Source organism: Procambarus clarkii, chromosome 25 (assembly GCF_040958095.1).
Source record: "Procambarus clarkii isolate CNS0578487 chromosome 25, FALCON_Pclarkii_2.0, whole genome shotgun sequence".
NCBI classification, from domain to species: Eukaryota; Metazoa; Arthropoda; class Malacostraca; order Decapoda; family Cambaridae; genus Procambarus; species Procambarus clarkii.
In genome coordinates this window covers 4,912,897-4,935,173 of record NC_091174.1, presented here as the reverse complement: position 1 = coordinate 4,935,173, position 22,277 = coordinate 4,912,897, and the positions used below count along the sequence as shown (strand labels likewise).

At 41.1% G+C, this 22,277-nt stretch overlaps 1 protein-coding gene across 2 annotated transcripts in view; it reads left to right on the top strand.

The window, feature by feature from the left end:
- The window catches only part of LOC123756382 (unconventional myosin-XV), a 108,207-nt gene extending 89,692 nt beyond the window's left edge, over positions 1-18,515 (top strand). For both annotated transcript variants that reach the window (XM_069331199.1, XM_069331198.1), the window contains 11 exons: positions 11,822-11,939; positions 12,555-12,775; positions 12,988-13,341; positions 13,857-14,027; positions 14,559-14,772; positions 15,027-15,208; positions 15,608-15,769; positions 15,933-16,088; positions 16,201-16,405; positions 16,581-16,714; positions 16,916-18,515. In XM_069331199.1, coding sequence (XP_069187300.1) covers positions 11,822-11,939; positions 12,555-12,775; positions 12,988-13,341; positions 13,857-14,027; positions 14,559-14,772; positions 15,027-15,208; positions 15,608-15,769; positions 15,933-16,088; positions 16,201-16,405; positions 16,581-16,714; positions 16,916-17,152 — 2,154 coding nt within the window. In that variant the 3' untranslated portion in view covers positions 17,153-18,515. The remainder of the gene's footprint in view (positions 1-11,821; positions 11,940-12,554; positions 12,776-12,987; positions 13,342-13,856; positions 14,028-14,558; positions 14,773-15,026; positions 15,209-15,607; positions 15,770-15,932; positions 16,089-16,200; positions 16,406-16,580; positions 16,715-16,915) is intronic.
- The last annotated feature ends 3,762 nt before the right edge of the window (positions 18,516-22,277 follow it).

Genomic DNA, 22,277 nt, shown 5'->3' with positions numbered 1-22,277 from the left:
ACTGCTGTTTGAGCAGTGCGTATAATTCACCCGTATGCCAAAATGGTAATCTTATGAAGGATGTGGTGAGGATAAAGAATTTCTGGTGAGCAAGGAGACCGGAAGGGAAGTAATGCTGCTGTCTTCACGTAGCTTCCTTAGTGGCCCCGGCAGCCATTAGTGTTGACAATCTGGCCACACCGGGCCCCAGGGCCCCTCAGCTCTTCCTCCTCGTACTCCCTCGTCTGTAGTGTTGAGACGGCTGGCGCGGGGACGTGGCTGTGTGGGTTGACTTGCCTCTGACGCCCCCCGGACTCCGCCCGGACGCCCCCAGACGCCCATGGATAATATTGCTAGCATCGAGGGAATGTTGCTCAGCAAGGCTTGCAGACTACTGGCTTGCAATTGCTGTTATTGCATTCAGGTAGATATATATGACAAGGTAGATATCTTTATTGTTGGCCATGTGAACGTTATAGATCTGATGAAAATGTGATTTAAGCTCGTATCTGGTTTATTAAGCTTTGTGTAGCAAGAGATTTATTCAACCGGACATTATCGAAAATATTATTGCCGCACATTGATATTGAAATAATTGATATTGAAAAAATTTATATTGAAACGATATTATTGTTTCATTATTATAAAACCACCCGCCCACCAATCCGTGGTTCACCACTTGTCTCTCTTAGAGGGAGGGAGGGGGGGGGGCGTTGGGTCGCGCTACAACCAAAGGGTAACAATGTGGCTTGTTACAGCCTCTATAATACCAGGAATTCGCAATAACGTGATATATCTACGGAACAAAATCTTTGTAGCCGGACGGGAATCGAACCAACGTCTTTGCTCAATCCCGTGGGCGTGTAGGACCAGGGGTCCTATGTTCCCCGGTTGATGAGTTGACCCGAGATTGTAAATAAAATCTCAGGAGGGAGGGGGGGGGGAATTATTATCCTTGTCATTCGAATGGCTTCGTTATGGCAAGAGAAGTTATAAATGGCTAATTACGGGCATGTACCGTCAATTGTATATTTTATTTATTTATTTATATTTACAAGATACATTGGGTTTGTGAGAGTATATTGCATGTATTTACATTCTTGTAAAGCCATTAGTACACGCAGCGTTTCGGGCAGTAGGGCATATCGGGCAAATATTAAGCCAAAGTACATGCTTGAAGGCTTGATAATGGTGCAGGACGGACCGAAACGTCGTCGTCCCTTCACTTTCTAGTGTGTGGTTTGGTCAACATATTTCAGCCACGTTATTGTGACTCCTCGCCTGATTATTTACAGGGACTCACGAGGCTCCTTTAACATAGTAATTGTGGGGCCTGGATCCAAGATATTCACTCGTGTTCTAGGAAAAACGCGACACTGAATAAGCTAACAGGTTCCAGCACCAGCCTTGACGCCTGAATTCTGTCCTAATATAAAATCCCCCAGGTGAGAATATATTATAGGTTATATCCAGCATTATGCTCTAATCTGAGAGTCGTTACAGCCGACATCATTCGCTGTGCCTCGATCCTCATCTCGCACGGTTGTTTCACGAGTCCTCTTACTGGCGGGAGGGGGGCGTTGCCCGGCGTTGATTATAACTGAACAGATCTTAGTTAAGTTTGCTGGCTTGCACGGAGGTAGAAATTGGCGGTGCGCAGCGTGCGGGCAGGTGTGACGGGTACGGCAGGAGTGAAGGGTAGGACAGGTGTTGCTGGGAATTATAATGGTGCCGGGCTTGACTGACCACGCCCTTCACGGCTACCTACAGAGCCGAGTGTTCTTCTAATGTTTGGTCATGACACTCGCGAAGTGTCTTGCAGTTTGCTGCTTCATTATTTTCACCCACATTTAAGTTTGCTGGACACAATATCTTGATTACGAAAGTTCTCATTTTAATTGTTCCGACATTATTTGCACCTTGGCCTGTTTATCCAGTCGGTAGAGGGTTGGCAGCACACACTCGTCTCATGGGTGGGGGAGATGGGGGGTTAGGGTCTAAACTCCAGCACAAGAGGAAGTCGTGGGATTAGGGGGGGAAGCAAGATGCTCCCGGGAATGGGGGAAGGTAAATAGGGGGTCCATGGAGGGGGGGAAATGAGCATTCTAGATTCAGGAGGGAGGGAAGGTGGGAGGTTGTTTCCTGGAACTGGTGGGTTAGGGGGAGAGGGTAAAGGATTTACCACAGATTGCCCTTGAAGGAAACGCGCCGGAGATCCTGTTTCCCCGCTCCCCTCCCTCCCTCCACACCTCACCAATCAGATTTAGACGAAGAATGTGACAGATGACTGATGGTGTTTGTGTAGGAATGGGGGCGGGAGATCAATCGATATATGGTTATAGTCATTACTTGTAGGTGAAACGTACCTTGTAGACCTGGCTGTGAAGACTAGAACCCAGTGTGGTGAAGATGGGTGGCGTGGGGCGGTGGCGGAGCTGTGGGTGGCGTGGGGCGGTGGCGGAGCTGTGGGTAGCGTAGGGGGGGGGGCCGGCAGAGCTGTTGGTGGCGTTGGGGGGGGGGGGGGGCAGAGCTGTGGGTAGCGTGGGGGGGGGGGCGGCGGATCTGTGGGTGGCGTGGGGGGGGGGGGCGGCGGAGCTGTGAGTGGCGTGGGGGGGCGGCAGAGCTGTGGGTGGCGTGTGAGGACGAGTAGCTAGAGCAATGATTATCTCAGGGTTATATTTACCGTCTTGTAATATAGCGACCTACTTGGTATATAACGCATTGATAAAGTTGTCTTCTCCAACTCTGAGTTCCCTTCAAAACGCATAAATCCTTTCGGTTGTCTTCGTTAAACGAAAAGTGGTTAGTTTGTAATGTGAGGTAGTGGCATGGGGGTGAACTAGGCTGTGGAGGGGATAGTTAGAATGGGCAGGAGCGTTGATAGGGAAAGTAAGTTCTCGGTAACTATAGCTCTTGGGGATAACGTGCGCATCCTTTGAATATTGGAATATAAGGTGTACGGCCAACACTTGAAATCATCACCACCACCATTATTATTGACCACCACCATACTTGCCCCGTGAGCTAATGAAGATTGAGCACGTATTGTGCACAGCCCCAGTGTTTTCATTGGGTTTTACAAGCAAATTGTAGTATATTAACTAGTTTTTAATATCTTAAATTTGTGATACTGACAAGGGTGGTGGTCTATAATTTCATTGCTGTAGCTAGAGTTAAGGTACCTGACCAAGATAAAAAGCAAGACTTGCAAACTGTGTCTCTTCTGCACTTTGATGTTGCAATTGTTAATAGACGCGTCTGGGTGTACAAGAGTGGTCAGGTGACCTTCCTGGACCCCCCCTCACGCCTGCGGGGCCAGTTCCCACCCCCTCGCACACACGCTCCTCTCCTTGTTTATTTGTATATGTCTATATTTATATATATAAGAAGGTACAGTAGGTTAATACTTTGGTGATTTAATTGGGAGTCGGGCAAAGCCACTAACACTTAGCGTTTCGGGCAAAGATTGTCATGTTACCTCCCCAGTGTGGACGTCAGCAGTAGTTCCTCTGGTGCAGGTGGCCATGATGGATGTCAAGTTAATGTAGCTAAGTTTGTGCTCAAGCTGAAGTTCAGTTAAACATCAGTTTGGTTTTAATCAAGACGACGTCATACAGGTAGTCTTGCGTTGCTAAACATATATTTGGGCTCAACATTTACTATTCCTGTTAAATTTACTCACAGGACCTAGGTCTAAAACCTATTTATATAACTCTGTCCTGCCTTAATTTTCGTCCTTGTCTACACGGCATGATACAGCTACTGTAGTTGCTGTATTTCTTTCTGGAAGCAGTGCTGACTTGTAATATATTTTTTTACCTGAAGGTTGATCTTGTAATTGTTTTTTTTACCCTCACCTGCTTCCTCCCAGTATTTTGTCACTGCTCGTGATGGTCTGGCTTCACTTACGCCGCCCCCACCCCACCCCACCCAGAACTCCCCATCAACCCAGTCTATCTACTACTACCTCCCTCCCCTCCAGCAGTCCATCCCCCTTCCCACTCCGCGACTCTGCCATCCCACAACCCGTCAGTGTGTGTCGAGTTGTGAACCCTGGTTGACGCGCGCTTCTCGTGTGTGTAGTGTCACTTGTAGGAACACACAGATGTAGTAATGTGTGAAGATAATCGACGCATTATCAGCGTTTTACACCCATTGGAAAGTCTGAACTTAAATTGAGTCAATCGCCAGTATACAAAATATTGTAATTTGAAGAGCAAGGGAAATGTATAGTAATCAGAAATGTTGAGTGCGTTACACATTGACTTCAGGCAATATGATAATTGTTCCTTAATTAATTTATAGTTGATGATAATTTTTTTCTAACGCAGTTGACTTTCAGCGTGCTTAAAGTTGTGTAAATGACGTTTAACTGTAAAGAAAATAAAAATTTATTAGTTTAATGTACTAGGAAGAGACGAGACTTAAAAAAGCAGTGTTGTGTGTGTGTGTAATGTAAAGGAATTAGTTTAGCGATATCGTGAACGGTAACAGACAATTTCCCAGCATTTGCATGACGTCACAACGCTAGAGCGTGATGTTGGCGCCAATTCCGTTATCTGGAAAGAGGTTAATGGCACCCCTTACCCACCTCCTCCTTTTCCTTCTTTTCCCAAGTCCCGCGTAATACGCCTCCAGCTGCTAAGGTCGCTAACGAAAGGGGGGGGGCTGTGGGTCGCTAACGAAAGGGGGGGGAGCTGTGGGTCGCTAACGAGAAGGGGGGGAGCTGTGGGTCGCTAACGAGAAGGGGGGGAGCTGTGGTTCGCTAACGAGAGGGGGAGACTGTGGGCCGCTAACGAGAGGGGGGGGCTGTGGTTCGTTAACGAGAAGGATGGGGGGGCTGTGGGTCGTTAACGAGAGGGGGGCTGTGGGTTGCTAACGAGAGGGGGGCTGTGGGTTGCTAACGAGAGGGGGGGAGCTGTGGGTTGCTAACGAGAGAGGGGGGGGCTGTGGTTCGCTAACGAGAGGGCGCCGAGGCATGAAAATACTAGGTATTCCTCCTCCCACATGACGAGGGCCTCCTGCCAGAACACATGACAGCACACGGCCATGTAATGATTCTTTAATCATGTCACTATCAAAGATATTAATTTCTTTGCAAGTTTTGTACGGCAGTATCCCCAAGTTTGCACTGTTGCGGGCGGCTGCGGCCCTCACAACGCCGCCCGTGGGATCGTGGGATAGGTGTATGCTACGTAAAAGAAAATTATATAATAAACTCTCATGAATTTAAATTGCTTGGCTTTAAAATAATGGGAGCGGTTTCTGAACCCTTCTGTGACTACGACGCAGTTACGTTCCCGCAGACAGGATGTTTAGGAGTCTCTTTAATAAGCTAATTAAATCATTGCTCGCGATCGGTTAATTTTTGCGTATTGGTGGTTGGGCAGGTTACGCCTTGCCCAAGTGGTCGCGGGATGGTCCCCGCCGCTGTCTGATCACGGCCCGGGAGCTAGGATCCAACGGTCGTGGTGTTGGAGAGTGCTTGTAAAATCCCGCAGAATCCCTGTTATTGCCAACCATATATGAGGTTTAATATTTTCAGTCGGGGGGGAACTGCTCGCTCCGACGGCCCAGAGGGCAGTTGTGGAAAGCTCTTCTGGCCAAAAGATAAGAACCTACATTCGTACTCTAAGCCCCATGGTCCCAGAACCCGTCTTCTCGGGTTATGGTTGGAATCTGTTGGAGATTGTAAACCTAACCTTACAATACACACAGAAATCACAATAGCGTGATGCATCAAATGAACGAAGCCACAAGGGCCGTGACGAGAGTTCGAACCTACGTCCGAGGGGATCCCAGACGCGCCTTAATCGACTGACCTACATGGTATAAGAATTGCAACCGGGAAATCAACTTGATCTACCACGGGTCCCGCAGAGAGAATGAAGGATCCGTGGTAGGTCAAGTTGATTTCCTGGTTGCAATTCTTAAACCATGCCGTAGCTCAGTCGATTAAGGTGCGTCTGGGATCCTCTCGGACGTAGGTTCGAACCCTCGTCACGGCCCTTGTGGATTTGTTCGTTTAAACGTAACCTTATTACACGAATGTTTATTATTACGTTGCCAGAAAAGTAATTTATTAATTTTTATCGCTGCTTTATGGGAGTAAAGCAGTTTCTTTAGTTTCTTGCCCGAAACGCTGTGCGTATCAATGGCTTTAGGCATAGTAGGTACTACCTCTATCTAGAAATCCAACATTCCGTTTGTAACTCATTTTGAATGTACTTTTACCCGAATAAACATTATTATATTAGAAATTTCATGGTGGTGGTGCTGGAACGCTTGGAGTACTGGCTGCACGCACGTGTTATGCAGCATAAATTTCATATCTAACACTATAGAAAGGTTGTCTTCATGATGTCCAATTCAAGCCTCGGTGGTTCACTGCAAACACTATAAACAAAGTGAATTTCCGAACAGCGTATGTTGTGAAAATGCCTGGATGGGTGAAAACGAGAGTAGAGGGTGGGATGGAGGGACCGGAAAAAGGGGGAAGGGGGGACTGGGGAAGAATGTGGTAATGATAAGCTGGGGGAAGACACGCCCTTCGACGACCTCCCCTTGTCCTCTACTACTCCCCCCCCCCTCCCCCTTCCCCTCCACTGTACTAAACTACCCCCTTTGTCCTAAACTCGACTCCATCGCCCAACCTTTCAACTCTTCTCACTTGGAATCCATAATTCTCATGGTTCACGTTAATTTAATAACCATCTGTAATATAATTGATTGGAAAACAAATTTGTTCATTATCTCACTCTCTCTGCAAGAAATTTATATTGAGTAAATATTATAGACAATTGAAGGTGACCGTTTGAAATGTCATTCCCCAACTCTGTTGTCTCCCTGTCACTAATGAGACCACGTTTCATTCTGCCAGAAGCAGTCATAATGATATTAGAAAAACTATAAACTACACAAACTTGCTGTAATTATCTCGGTAATGCTTATTTTCCACGAATTACTTATAGCATTTTAGATAATGTTAATGCCATAAAGTTATTGGTATTATTAACAGTTTAGACCACTCTATGACGAATACAGAAGAAGTTTAGAAAATTACAGCCATGCTTGCTGGGAATAGTTCTAGTGAACAGTACAGCAGGTATTGGCGCGGCAGTTGGCTAGAGTACACGTTCTGTGGCGTGGAATATGTACACAAGTACATATTACATGAATTTAATTACATTTCTAGGAAGCAGAGGCGCTACAGGTTACTCGTAGTACATCGAATATGGAGTCGTGGATTGCTCCAAGCGTAGGTTAGACAGATGATTGGTTCTGGATCATACAAACAGCAACTGTCTATCATTGGGCCCTAGGTCTTAAGTTTAGTCTTATCTACTTGCATTTCTTTTTTTACACAGCAATGTGCTGCGACCCTATTCTATGAGGGGTTAGAGTATAGAGTCAGCTGTAAGTTCATTTATCCTCATCGCCGGTATTGTTACAGGGTCCTCGGAGGAGCCTGAAGGAATTAATGCTCTCGTGGGCAACAGGAAGTTCCTCTGTCGATTGTTCTGATCGATTATGATCGGTGTTCAGAGGCGTGCTCCTCCATTCCTCCTTACTTAGTTGTGTCGTGTACGAACCTGGGTAAGAAGCGGGTGTGCGCAGGCAACGTGAAATGTAATGTTCTGCTTGGGTGTCGCTGGGAGGGCGGGCGTCCACTGTTACGCTTTCTTTTAAGTGTGGGCGGGATGTAATGTGAATGTACGTGGGAGGAATTAATTGTTGCTACAATGCGTGTGAGAGCTTCACTTCAGGCGTGAAAGGGTTTTTGGAATTAAATTTAAAATTGTACAATGAAAAGTAGGTTGAGCTTGAACGGAGTGTAGTGAGGAAAGGCCAGCCAACACCTAATATAAACACGCACCTCTGTCTCGCTATTAACGACACAATTGCTTCTTGCACTCAAATTGTCGTTGCGCCTGGTGTTAATTAGATGCGTGTTTGCTGTGTGTGCCCGTATGCGAGCGAGAGAGTACGTGATGTAGTGTATACTGGGATGAAAAGATGACTATATAACGAACGACTTGGAAGAGACCGATATGAAATATATTGAGCGCAAAGATGCAGAATATATATTCTATCTTAACCACAATCACGAGTTCAATCATTCGCTCCACCGCTCAGTCATAATGAGTCAGATATAGATGTATGTTCTTAACGAGATGATTTCTAAAGAGGTTTAGTCTGTGATGGCCGTGTGGCGGATATGAAACACTTTCCCTACTTCTCGTATATCTTGAGGAACACTTCACACAAGGTAATGCCGGCCTCTTGCTAGGTTCGCCAAGACCCAATTCTCACGCGCCTCCATATCCACAGAATTTGAAAAGTTCTGCCGTAATAATTTTTGCGAGCGGTTACACCATGAACACACGACTGGATAGGAAAGTGGTCTGTGTAAAGAGCACGTTTATGTTTATATGCTGGCCGACTTTAGAGGCAGTGAGAGTAACGAGAGGTCGGACGGCCCACGGCTCATGAGGGCGGTCAGATGTCGCCAGTAGTTTTACTGGCGAACTACGACTACTACTGTAGGCAGAGCCTAGCCTTACTTTTTATATAAAAGTAAGGCTAGGCTCTGCCTACAGTCTCGGAATATTCATTACACAAGACGAACAGTATCATTAATGCACTTGCCGGTGCCACCAAGATAGGGGGGGGGGGGGAAGAGTAAAATAAAATTACAAAATAATCTCCCATGTCCAACCACGGGGGGGGGGGAGGGGAGGCATAATAACCTATATTTATCCTCAACGCGGGGTCTTGGGACTTCGTTAATGCTGACATTGGCGAATGCTCTTCAGTGCTAATAATGATAGGTTTCTTAATATGGTAAATGGAGAACAGGTGTGCACGAGGGGGAAGTGGAAGAGGGGTGGCGGGTGCGCTTGAGTGGGGAGTGGGAATGGGGGATGGGAGGGTAGAAAAGACCGGAGGTGGGGGGAAGGTCGCCACCACATCTTTCCTTCTTCACACGAATGAATGCAACATTATGTCCTGGCGCTTCCAAAAATGACACTGAAAAATTACGTCAATGTCATAGCTTGATTTTAATAATCTTTACTATTCAGAAATAATTGTTGTAAGAATATTAGTACCCATATGCAGGCGATGAGTCACAATAACGTGGCTGAAGTATGTATCATCGACTTGAGAATGGTCCAGGACGGACCGAAACGTCGTCGTCCCTTCAATTTCTAGTGTGTGGTCTGGTCAACTTAGTACCCATAATAAAAGCAGGAAGTAGTTAAGAGCATACTTCCACGTATCACTGAATAATAATAATAATAATAATAATAATAATAATAATAATAATAATGAATAAATGAAAACCAAATATATGGAGGCAAATTTGTCATTTGCGTCGCATTGAAGTTTCTCACGGGCGCAATTGCACCGCGAAAATACAAGTGGTAAAGTTCATTGTGACTCCGAATTTTCTTATTATTTAAACATTCTTATTTTGAATTGTTTATTCTTTACTGCATTTTTTGTATTCCTACACCATTATCAAAATTTTGGGTTAGGAACTATTAGTGTTGTTGAACCTTCAGTACTTAAGACATACATCTTTACCAGTGTAATCACCTCTCAATTTATAATGTAGTTATTTGTTGATATAAAACTTTGCTGCCTTTCCAGCTTGCCTGATATGTTAGACCTGCCCGAAACGTCATAAGTGTTAGTGGCTTTGCAAGAATGTAAAAATACCAAACTTGTGTAATCTCACAAACCTATTGTACCTTCTTGTGAATAAATTATTATTATTAATTATTCAGTGACAATTGTTACGTTTACAAAAATAAATTGAAGATTAGTATTTCCCCAGTGATCATCATTGTATATTCATAGAAAATATTGGGAATGTAAATTTTTAAATTTTCGAACATAAGTAAAGTATATAGGAAACTGCAGGTATATACCAGGCAGCTCCTATAATATATAGATTATTTTATAATCTTACTTTATTTTAGACCATTCTTTCCAAGATTTTAGATTCTTCCAACTTTCCAAGACCAATTTTTTTTTCCATTCTTTCCTTCTATACAAGAAAACGGACAAGAGTAAAGCAACTGCATGACATCCGTGGGCGTGTATAGTGTATTTTAGGGGGAATTGTTATCGATTCGTATAAAACATTTACCGCGGCTGAGGCAAAATTGTATTCTTGCATTGGCAAGATAATATTTTGGTCTGAGTAGCATTTGGCGCAGTTTTTAAAGTCTCGCGTCTCGACAAAAGTAAAACAAGTTTGTATAATTTACCAAGGCTGATTCTCACACTCGCAGCAAGGTTGACTGGTATTTTTTTCTGTGGCCGGTGATAACCAGTGAATGATGAGAAGAAAGTGACTTGTGTTGTCAAGGATGCTGCCGGACCCTGATTACTCAGACCAGGAGCTGGAGTCTCATGAAGCGGTGCAGGGCCGCCTCCACCCAACCTACGCTCGACCTCGGGACGACTTCTTCGCCAGTTCCCAACCGGATGTGTGTCCATCCTCCTCCAGAGACCTTCAAGTAATTGTAGAGTACGCTGATGAGGAAGAATTCCAGGAGCATTTGTGGTCTGGGGATGAAGTACACTCTCGTGCAAGAAGATATCAAAATAGTGATATTCCTTTTGAAGCCAGAGGCGTAAAATGTCAAAATCGCGTCGGGGGACAAGAAGACATTTACTTGGATAATTTCGGGTACAGCGTTCCCGGGGAGTTGGAGAGTGGTCTCCCCACAGCACAGAGGAAGGCGTTGAAGGTAGTTTGTAGTAGTACAGGGGCCAGACCATCTACTCCTGTGCTGGCTCTGCGCAGTGACGGGCTTGAGAGTGATGGCGGCAGTTTCAACGACAGTGATGTGGACAGCTTCGGGAGAAAAGACTCTAGCCGCGACCTGGAAGAAGTATTATATGACTCTCCTCAGAACCTGTACGATCCCTCCATCCAGTTCTTTCGTCCCCTCCTGCAGCCTTCCATAGCTCTCGATAATAGACGCCAGCATTTTACTTTGGAGGATGAGGATGATGTGTATGACCCCTCGTTGCCACCTATTAATCTAGTGGATGAGCAAGAACAGTCAAGAGGCCTCAAGTCTGCCCTAAAGGGCAGCGTGAGGTCACAACTGAGTGATGGGAGTGACCTGAGCGAGGTGACGAGCGTGAACCCTGGCCTGGACGACTGGCATGACACCCTAGGAGCCACCTCTCGCCTGGGATGGGCCCTCATCCTCTATCACGCCGTCAGGAACAACTTCAAGCCTCACGCTTTCGCTCGCTTAGCTTTCCAGGTAGTGTTGACCCCCCTTTTGCTGTCCTCGTCCTCGCCTCACACGTGATGCTAGATATGGTAAAAATACCTGACATATCAAAGTTGTGATCATGTACATGTTCTGTAAACACGTGGTTCATCATCTAGGACTTAACCTTTTCAGTATTCAGTTACTATTTAATGTGTTCCACTCGTATTCAAGTTTAGTTTTTGGCAGGTGTTTCAGGTAAATTAGTAATTATCCAGTTTAATTTATGGTTTTCGTCCAAGTGTTAACAGAAACGTGTAGTAAAGACTCGTCATTGCATGGTCAGTTTTTCTCTAGACAAACTTGTACAATAAACGCAAGTGCTGGTGTGGTGTTTCCCCCATCGTTGATCTTATGGTCGACAGTTGTGTATTAGGTTATCATATACTATTATAGATCTTGCTTATCTATTCTAAATCTCCCTTGGGCTCCTAAGCCGTTGCTTGCACCTTAATCTCGTTTTGGACAATCCTTTGGTCCTGCTTTTGGCACCTTGGCCCCCTTGTTTCCGTCAACCAATATTGACCAGCTTTTTATTTTAGGGAAGCAAGGAGTTCGTCCGGGCAGTAGCAGACTACATTACCAGGGAGAACACGCTCCTCAGCTTCAAGAAGGGAGATATCATCAGGGTCAACGGTGCTGATAGATATGAAGATAATGGTGAGTTCAGAGTTATTATACTGCTAATGTGTGTGTTTAAATGTGTTGCATATTTATAGGTTTATTTTCGTCTAAGTATGTACATTACAGTCTGGAAGTAGAGAATTAGGACTGAAGCTTCGCATTGGAACACCTTAACTTTGTGCCAGAGATTGGCTTCCAGTAATCACGAGAGCTGGAAGTTGCTTGTAATGCTTTTCCTTTATTCAAAGAATTGTAGCTGGTATGTTTCATTCTCTTGGATATAATCCCCTGTGGTCCTGTTGGGCAACACCCTTATGTTGTTGCCTTTATTAATTTTTCTGGTTGGATTTTTTTTAACCAGAATAACATCACTACTTAATTTATTTGCTAATGTGACAGAAGAATAATTTTTTTTTACCTGTGACAGGCATGACGTGACTTCTTTAGTTATGCATGCAATATTTAAGGCTGGACCTTTGTGTTCTTGCATATCAATCTTTGCAATTACTTGCATTTGCAATACATAATTTACTCAGCAATAGCATTCTAATACTAGATATTGTAAATCATATCAATTCTATTTTGATAATTGTACCGATTCATTGTGGCTATATTTACTCGGTACAATCATGATTGTTTTCATCGTCACAGGATGGCTGCAGGGCACCTTGGATGGCCGCACAGGACTCTTTCCTGTTGATTATGTCGTGCCAATTGCCCGGTCTGAAGCCAGAAATGCTGCTGCAGCTGCCGCTGCTGCTGCTGCCGCAACTACTACTACTACTGCTACTACAAACAATAATGCAGTTACGACTAATAATATTACGAATGCTGTTGTTGCTGGTAGCACTACTGTTGCCGCCCACACAAAGGTAAAGAAACGGGAGGAAGTTGGGTAAAAATGAATGTACAGTATTTGAAGATGACTCGGGGTAAATCAGATAGTCATTATACTAATGCACTGGGTCTTCTTGGCAGAATAAAACAAAACTTGGACATTAAAAAAGTAACTTGCATCAATTTTACTAGTTGATTAGTAAATTGTATAAATTCTTGATACTGACATGACTTGTTATATTCTCAGGCTGATATCATCGAAACAGGACTAATAGAAAATGAGTCTGAAATACGCAGTGGTATCGGTACAGGCACATGGACACAGCAACAGGTGATGCACTCCAACACACTCCTCCACTCCCACCACGATGACTCTGGCCACTCCTCGGGTGGAGAGGGAGGTGGAGGGCCCGGCAGTGGAGGAGGTGGCAGCCAGCCAGTGGTGCATGATGGCAAGCATTCATTGTTACAATTTGCTCTCCAGCATTTCAGATTATCCAAAGAACAAGGCATTGTGCAATCTGATGGTACACTTCAGACAAACAAAAAGAAGAAGAAAGGCAATAAAGACAATGTTGCACAGTGGACTTGGAAGGATCAGGTTTGTAATCTTATTTGTTTGAACTCTGCCATAATGATGCAGCATAGTTAGAAAAGGATGCCCACTGTAGTACTAGTGTGTATAGCAAAGCACTGTAGTTGATGTGGTTTTGTCATACTAAAGACATGGACGATAGGATGAAGTGTCGGTGAATTTGAGGGTTGGAAAAGACAAAGGTTAAGAAGCAGAAGGGAAGACAAGAGTGTAAGGAAGCAGGGTTCAAGTCTGAATAACCTATGGGATAAGGTGGAGGGGAAATTTGGGCAAGTTTGAGGGCGGTAACAAGTACTTTTAAAAAGTGAAGGATGCATGCAGTTTGAGTTAGTTCATCTTTAATGCACCCCATACACATCCTGTGGGCTAGTAGTAGAAAGGGCAAATTTTTTATAAGAAGGAAAGTATCTCTGTTTTAAATGATAGATAATTGACAAACCTTATTAACACTTGCAATTATTTTCAATGTTGCAGACTGAATAAATGTTTATTGCAAATTGGTAAACTAAATTATTCTTCAGGTTGAAATGGTAAAGTTCAGCCAGTCTCCAATTTCTGCCTCTCTACTGCCACTGGAGCCAGAGCTGAGCCAGATGGCAGTTGAGAGCTTTGTGGCAGTGATGCGGTACATGGGAGATTATCCAATGGCACCACAACACACAGAGGTTCATTGTGTCTACACAATTCTCATGGTTAGTGAGCAATTGGGCATTTTTTTTCCTTTTTCTTGTGGCGTGGATTATTTAATTATTGGCATTCTTCTTGGTAATTTAATTTCTTTCATTATTTATGTAACTTTACTGAGAATATTGAAGTTTGGTTCTTTATCGAGGTTGGTAATGCCAATTAGATCGTATTGCCTTCAGTATGACCATGACTTGGTATGTAATTTATATATACTGTATTTAATTACTGCTTGCTTGTACAGAGACTATCAATTACAGTATTTTAGTTTAATATGCATACAAAGTGTATTTATTTACCATTATGGAATAGCAATGTTCAATATTTTCTTTCTCCTACCATCTTCCTTTTGTTTGTGTTCAACTTGAGGTAATTTTATTAAGAAATTGTGACATTAAAATGAGAACAGATACTTTGACTTGGGTGAACAAGGGTATGTGTAATGTTGACCATCTTCAGTAGAAAATTGGATAGTGTTTATCTTTATTACAAGGTACTGTATACAAACCGTTTTTAATTAATTTTCCCCATGCCAACAGAACTGTCACAAGCACCATGTGTTGAGAGATGAAGTGTATTGTCAGATCATGAAGCAGACAACGAATAATAAATCCTCCATCCCAGACTCTTGCCAGAGGGGGTGGAGACTCTTCTCCATTGTGGCAGCTTACTTTACTTGCTCAGAAAACCTTAAGCCCTACCTCTTTAAATATCTTGAAACGGCAGCGTATGATAAGAGAAGAGCATATCACGGTGAGCATTTCTTCTGACCTCTAGTTAACTTGAATTTGTTTTTTGGCATCTGGACATGGAAAGGTTGTTTTGGTTTGGTTTATGCATTTTCATACAAACATTTTGTACAAAATACAGTATACCAACAATTCAGTAGAAGTATAGTGTGCCAAATTGTGATAAACTTGTAAAGGTTTCACTAGCTATTGTGATTTGTATATGTATCGTACGTGTGGTTTAATTTTTATTTAATTTCGTACTGAATGAATTCACAGGTACAGCAATGGTATGCCTTCAGAATCTTCGTAAAACATTTAATTATGGTGGACGCAAGAATGTTCCAAGTATTGAAGAGATTACTGCCATAACTGCTGGTCGCAATTCTAAGAGGCAAATCTACAGACTTCCTGGAGGAACTGAAAGAGTTATAAACACAAAGAGTACTTCAGTAGTGCAGGTAAGAGCTGCTTGTAATATGTGCAATTAACTTTTCCTTCTGCTGACCAGCCATACCTTAACACTTCGCTGATAAGCAGAGACTGTTGTCATAGGTTGCATTTCTTTCAAGAGTAAGGCAACAAATTTAAATTTGTCAACTTGCACATTCCAAATTACAGTATTGAAACCTTAATTGTTAATTTAAAAACTTAGTGTTTAAATTGTTTTTAATTTGTATGTTATTGACTATTAGTGATTGAGAAACTGTAAAAAGTATGGCAAAAACTTGTTTACTTGGAGGATGAATCTATACAAAATTTATTACAGAATTCTTTAGTCGGTTACAGAAATAGTTGTCGATTTGAGATATAACTGGCACAGTAAACCATGCAATTCAGTATCTATTTATTTTCAACAGGATATTATTGAAGAGATGTGTAACCTGATAGGTGTGAGATCCCCGCATGAACAGGAGGAATACAGCTTGTACTGTATCGTTGAGGGTGACACGTTCACCATGCCCCTGGCCAGAGAAGAGTATATTCTAGACGTCACAACAGAACTATTGAAAAACCAACAGGTAAAGTTTTAATTGTACAAAATTACTAAAGTTAAAATTCTGGGCTTCATGGTTAATTTAGCTGATACATACTTGATTTTTTCTTTTCAGTTTAATGCATTTTGATTAGATATACAGTACATTAATTAAACCAATTACCATAATGCTCTGGTAATTTTTTCAGGTGTTCTACTTAATATTCTGTCGAAGTGTGTGGTACTACCCATTGCGATCTGATAACCCCTTGTACTATGAAGTGGTGTTCAATCAGATCGCTCCAGACTACCTTGAAGGTCTTCTGTTGGTGACACCAGGAGAGCAACTCCAGCAAGAAGTTATTGTGAGTTACACTTGTAATATAAAGAACTGCTGTATATTGGATATTTCAGATTTTATTATTACTTTTCATTTAATGTACTTGCATTACAAACTTAAGTGCAACTTGTTTGCAGTATGATATTGCCAAAGTTGCTGCCCTTCTCCACCGAGCTGCTGACCTGGAAGACATGCCCAGTATGAAAGAAGTGAAATACTTGTTGCCAAAGCCTGCGCTAACTGTGCGGGATGTTAAACCTCCACAGTGGGTCAATATGGTCCAGTCAGCTTGGCCAGAAGTTGCAACACTCACTAGTTTACAAGCCAAAGCACAGGTTCTTGGTATGTATACTAAATTTGATTGAAATTAAAATTCCTTGTATGCTAAGTTTCCTTTAAAATTGACTGCATTAGATGGTGAAAAGACTGTTTAAATAGGTAAACTCTTGCACTAATATGAAATACTGTACTGTAAAAAAGTACAAGAAAAACTCGCTAATTATATTTAATGTTTTAGAAATCCTCCAACTGTGGCCACTATTTGGGTCGTCCTTCTTTGCTGTTAAGAGAGTAATGGAACCAAAGGAAAGAACAGACCATATCCTCGCTCTGAACAAAAATGGAGTTCATTTTCTTGATCTCCTCACTCATGTAAGTCTGTTTTCTTTATAATTTAATAAATGCTACTGGATACTGTTTAATATTACAATGCACACTAAACCACAAAGTAGCCAACTTGTTTTGCAAATAATAATGAGCATTTTGAATGTTGAGGAACATTATAATTTTATATTAGGATTGAAACATAACTAATATCTGTACAAAATGCATAATATAACGGTATTCCTACAGGAAACCTTGACTAGGTACAGTCTGGCTGAGGTGATGAGTACAAGGAAAGTCAAAAGTGAAGATGATCTGTACCTAGATATGAAATGTGGCAACTTAATGCAGCAACGCATCACTAGAATACAAACTGACCAAGCACATGAAATTTCCCGCCTCATCCGCCAATACATCACCATTGAGCAGCGTGTAACAGGGCACACTAGAGGAGATAATCCTAAAGATCTGACGCTTTCTAGATGAGCTGCAACTAAGGAGTTGCTGTAACTAAAAATCAATTTTTGATGTCCCTATTGTACTTGACAGTCGGATGAATGTGAACATTGTCAAGCACACAGTTTACCGTGAAAGAAAAATATGAAAAGATTTGATAATTGACTTATATTTTTAAATTATGAATTGTGTATAGGATATCCTAATTATTCCTCGGAAAAGGAGATTTTTTAATTCATGAAGGCCTGTGATGGTGTCTTAAAAAAAAAAAAAAAAAGAAACTGTGCACATCTAAAGTGACATTAGAATGCACAAGAATGTGCCAATAGTGATAGAATGAAACTTTTGTAATGAGAATTACCAGACATTTACAAAGAGTTAAGTATGCACTACAGTTCATTTGAAAAGGAAACGGGGTGCTACATGGAGATTGCAGTGATCATTGCTGGTCACTATTAACAAATCTTATTCTTGCCTTCCCTAACGGTACAGAGAAAAACATGGATTCAGTATTCAGTTATGGTACCATGTTAAATTCTGCATCTGTTCATGATGCGAGGGGGGAAGTGCATATAACGATTTTTATATAGAATAAAAAGACACGTTTGCCTGATCTGTTGACGGGACAAAATTAATTTTAATGTGTGATAAACTAATTTGATTAACTGTATTGCGAGATGAAATGTGAAAGCGATGAATGGTGTATATGATGTACCGATGCCATATAACCTCTTAACGTTTTTTCCTGCATGGAGTTGATCAGATCATAAACATCATTGTAGTCCTTGTGAATGTACATAGATTCTGACATGCCATTTTAAAATTTTACAACTTTTTAAACTGTTGCTACAATGGTTGAAAAGACCGGCTAAATTGTTAGCACAATTTTTATGAACAATTAGTGTGATTAACCATGCAGAGTACTTCACAAATGAATGGGACTGTGTATGTATATATAGTAATAAAATATTTATTAAGTTGACTATGTGCATGACCAAAATTATCTTTACAATGTAAAGGAAGACACAGAAATGAGAAACTAAATTTGCTTTTTAAATCGAAAATGTATTTCTGCAAATCATCAGCCCGTCTCTTGCACTGCTCAAATATGTGATTTTGTATATTTTTACGTTGTAATATTACAATTTACTAACTACAGTATAATTTTATTTTCTTACACTTGTGCATCACTCAAAACTGTAGAGCTTCTCAAAACATGAATAAACCTTCTTTGATTAGTTGTTTATACACTAAATTCAAAAGTATAGATCAACTTTGTCTTTATTTAATATTTAAGTTCAATATTTTTCTATTGCCATGTTTCTGCTCTTCACTTGCACATGTTGTAAGATTATAGTAATTGTTTCCTAATAAAACTTGCAAGTTTCTAAAAGCTTCTTAATCTTTCACGAGTTTTTGAATCTTGTTTTTTACATGGCATTTTCTATTGAAATTTTATAGGCAAAATAAAAAAAAATATTCATGATCCGACTACTTAAAGCAGGTAAGTGTTCCTATGAGTTGTTGTAGACATAAAATTTGAGACACTCTTGTCCCATTAAGTATTTAACCTGCAAATTGCATTGTTTGTCCATTGAGTTCATGCATTTTTCTTGATACATGGCTATACTTCATACTTATAATCCTCTGATTGGGGAAAGGCGAAATTTGCCAGAACTAGGGTGCAAGTCAATATTATACAAAGAATAATGAAGAGTTGAAGTTGATGAACCTGCTGGGCATCTATAATCCACTTTTTAGTATTGATTTTGAATGATATAAAAGTTGGACAGCTTTTCAATTCAGTAGGGAGTGAGTTCCATAAACTGGGTCCCTTTATTTGCATAGTGTTTACACAGATTAAGTTTAACTCTGGGGATATCAAAGAGACTTGGACCGAGTATGAGTATCTATGACTTATATGGTCGCTTCAGTAAAATTTTGCCCCATGTGTTTAACAACTTCTTCTCCTCTGTTGAATCTAAGTTGAAACCTTAATGGGTTTGTAACTGTGCACTGTGTTAAATAATGTTCCAGTGGTCTATCGGGCTTTTCTCCACAGTGCTGACATTTCCTCTTATCTTCCGGAACCTGTAAGCCTATTTCCCATGCACATGGGTATCCAAGCCTGATGCGATGTAAGTGTACTTCTGTTGTTGTACTGCTCCCTTTCATCAAACTAAGTGGTTCGTAGTTGGTTGAATTCTTGTACCAACCCGCAGATCCTAGGTTGATCCAGAAGTCGGCGGTTTGTCAAAGCTCCCTCCACCAACCACCATTTTTCCTGATGATTTTATCCACCAGGAAAATCCATACTTCATCAGTAATGTGTGACCATTTTCAGACTCAGTGACGCTCCGTGGGTTGTAACTCTATAGGTGATAAACAACTCTTATTTTCTGTTTTACATTGTGGCTTCTTGAGCTTGAATCATTTTGTCCTTATATTTGACCTTTTAAAGAAGTGGTCTCTTTAAATAGGCAATTATCAAGGCAATTTATGGGGGGATTTTTGATAAGCTGCCGGCTTCCTGTCCCCGTCAAGGCCACTGGTGTTAGTGGATCTCTGATAAACTTGGGTAAAAATTATACAAATATTTCAGTATTTTACAGTTGTCAATTAATATCAGCCCTCAACCGTCCCTAGTGTGAAAGTATATAATACCAATCTAGATATATTTAATGGTTATTAGTAATATATTTATGCGCATCTATTTCTGAATAAAGTCATTGGTTATTGGTTAATTGAGCCATTGAGTGACATCAAATGATTGGGAACGCACCCAAAATGTATTACGCTCGTATGCGCCAATGAACCCCATTCAACCGATAAATAGGCATCACTACAACACACATTAATATGATAAAACGCTAGTAACAGACACATCAAAGCTTATTTATTAAGAAACACTCAAATTGTCGCCAAAGATAGTGATGAGGTCGTAGTCCCCAGAGACGACCACCAAAACAACACGGGGCCTCTCGTCTCCTCCTTGCATCTCTGAAGTCATTTACCACTCTACGGTGAGTGTTTACGATAGTAGGTGTGTAAATGCCTTCCTGCGTGGTCAAATGCGATACGTTTTTATAATATAAATAATCTGTCGGCGCATGAATCAGGTACATTGTTAGTAGCCTTGGCAAGGTTACTGGCAGATTTTTTAAAATCCGGCTCGATAAAAATCATCATGTGAGAACCATTGACAAGCCTCTGGCTTCCTGTCCTTGTCTAGGCTATTAGAGAGATAGTGGCCCTTTAAACTCGGGAGCACTAACCCATTTATCCTGATACCCAAGGTATTAGTAATTTGTTAACTTTAAACTATATTTAATAATAAATTATATGTATATAATTATTAATTTAATAATTTATTAATTTTAAGACATGACCAGTTGTTAGTTTTCCCACCAGCCATTGGTGGTGGAATATATAAACATTGTCCACACGGCCCACTAGGGAAGGTGGGGTGTGGCCAAATGATACACAATACTTTTCGACAGCTTATTTTCCGATTTCCAAAACTGTATACAGTATTTACATTTTCCTATAAAGTCATTGGTTATTGGGAATAGTTCCAAATTTTCATTGGGAACTATTCATAGCCATGCAAACAAAACACATGAAACTGCTATTCCTTTCTACCTCTTGAAATATAATTTTCAAAAGGAAATTACTGTACAACAAATTCATAGTGCTCTTTATATTTTCCAGGTTACAAGATGGGGGACTATTACGATGCATCGTTTGAGATCCAGTGTCCGGCATGTAGATGTACAAAGTATCGTAACCCACAGATGAAACTGATGGTTAACGTGTGCGGCCATCCGCTGTGTGATTCTTGTGTGAAAATGTACTTCATAAAAGGTGAGAAACTGACATACTGTACCACCATCAGTACAAGCACCACTTTTACTCCAACCACCATCACTATTAACACCACCACAATTACTGCTACTATTTTTTTGTTTACTATTATCATTTTGCAGTCTAGTTGGCTCTTACATTGTGCAAGTTACATATTTTACCTTCAGGTAATCCTAGTACTGTACAGTATTTAATATTTAAAAAATTTAAATATTTTCCCCCATGGTAGAAAGCTACTGTATTTGAAAAGAAAGTGAACCTGTACATACTATATTTTTCCTGTAATCAAACTCCCTCTGTATTTTTTTTAAACATTATTATTACTGTATTATATTTATTATAAAATATATATAGTTACTTTTTTTTATCCGACAAGTTTTTCTCATACAAGCATCCTGCTGGCTAGTGCTATATAGAACCAAGTGTGTACTTATTTCCCCATTAATTCATTTCTAAAGTAACTGTAATCTATCTTGAGAAGATTTCGGGCTTAGCGCCCCCCATGGCCCGGTGCCCCCAGGCCTGCTTTTTGTTTGTTACACACCCCAAGGAAGCAGCCCGTAGCAGCTATCTAACTCCCAGATACCTATTTACTGCTAGGTAATAGGGGCAACAGGGTGAAAGAAACGCTGCCCATTTGTTTCCGCCTCCTCTGGGAATCGAACCCGGAACCTCAGGATAATGAATCTGAAGCACTATCCACTCAGCTGTCAGGCCCCCATAGTATAACCTTGAATGAGTTGGGGGTTGTGCTATACACAGTTACCTTCATAACTTGTTCAGCTATGGGTCTCTGAGCTATTTCAATATATTATAATTTTATATATACTGTAATTGATTTTTCTCAAAATTCTGTGCAGAACTACACTACTTATTGCTGCTATGAAAGACCTCCATTATTCCTAATATTTTAATATGTTGACATTTATAATTAATTTATAATGTACTGTATATGTATACCGTTCGAAAGAAGGCACCATTATAAATATACTGATTTTTACCACCAAATACCATACCAAAATATACTGATTTTACCTGCAGATAAAATGTATGTTTTTTGTCCACCACCAACGAAATATATACTGTATTGTATTTACATACAGAAAGTCTTGTTTTCTCCTACAAAACCACTTAATAAGAACTTTTTTTTAATCCATCAGTTTAACAGATATTAGAGTAGCAGTTATGGCAAGCCAGTAGGACAAAAGTAGGTTCTGTAACTGGAATTTTTGTCAGAGCAGAAGCAATAGGACGGGTGTCCTGCCAATCGATATACTATGGCAGATGTAAC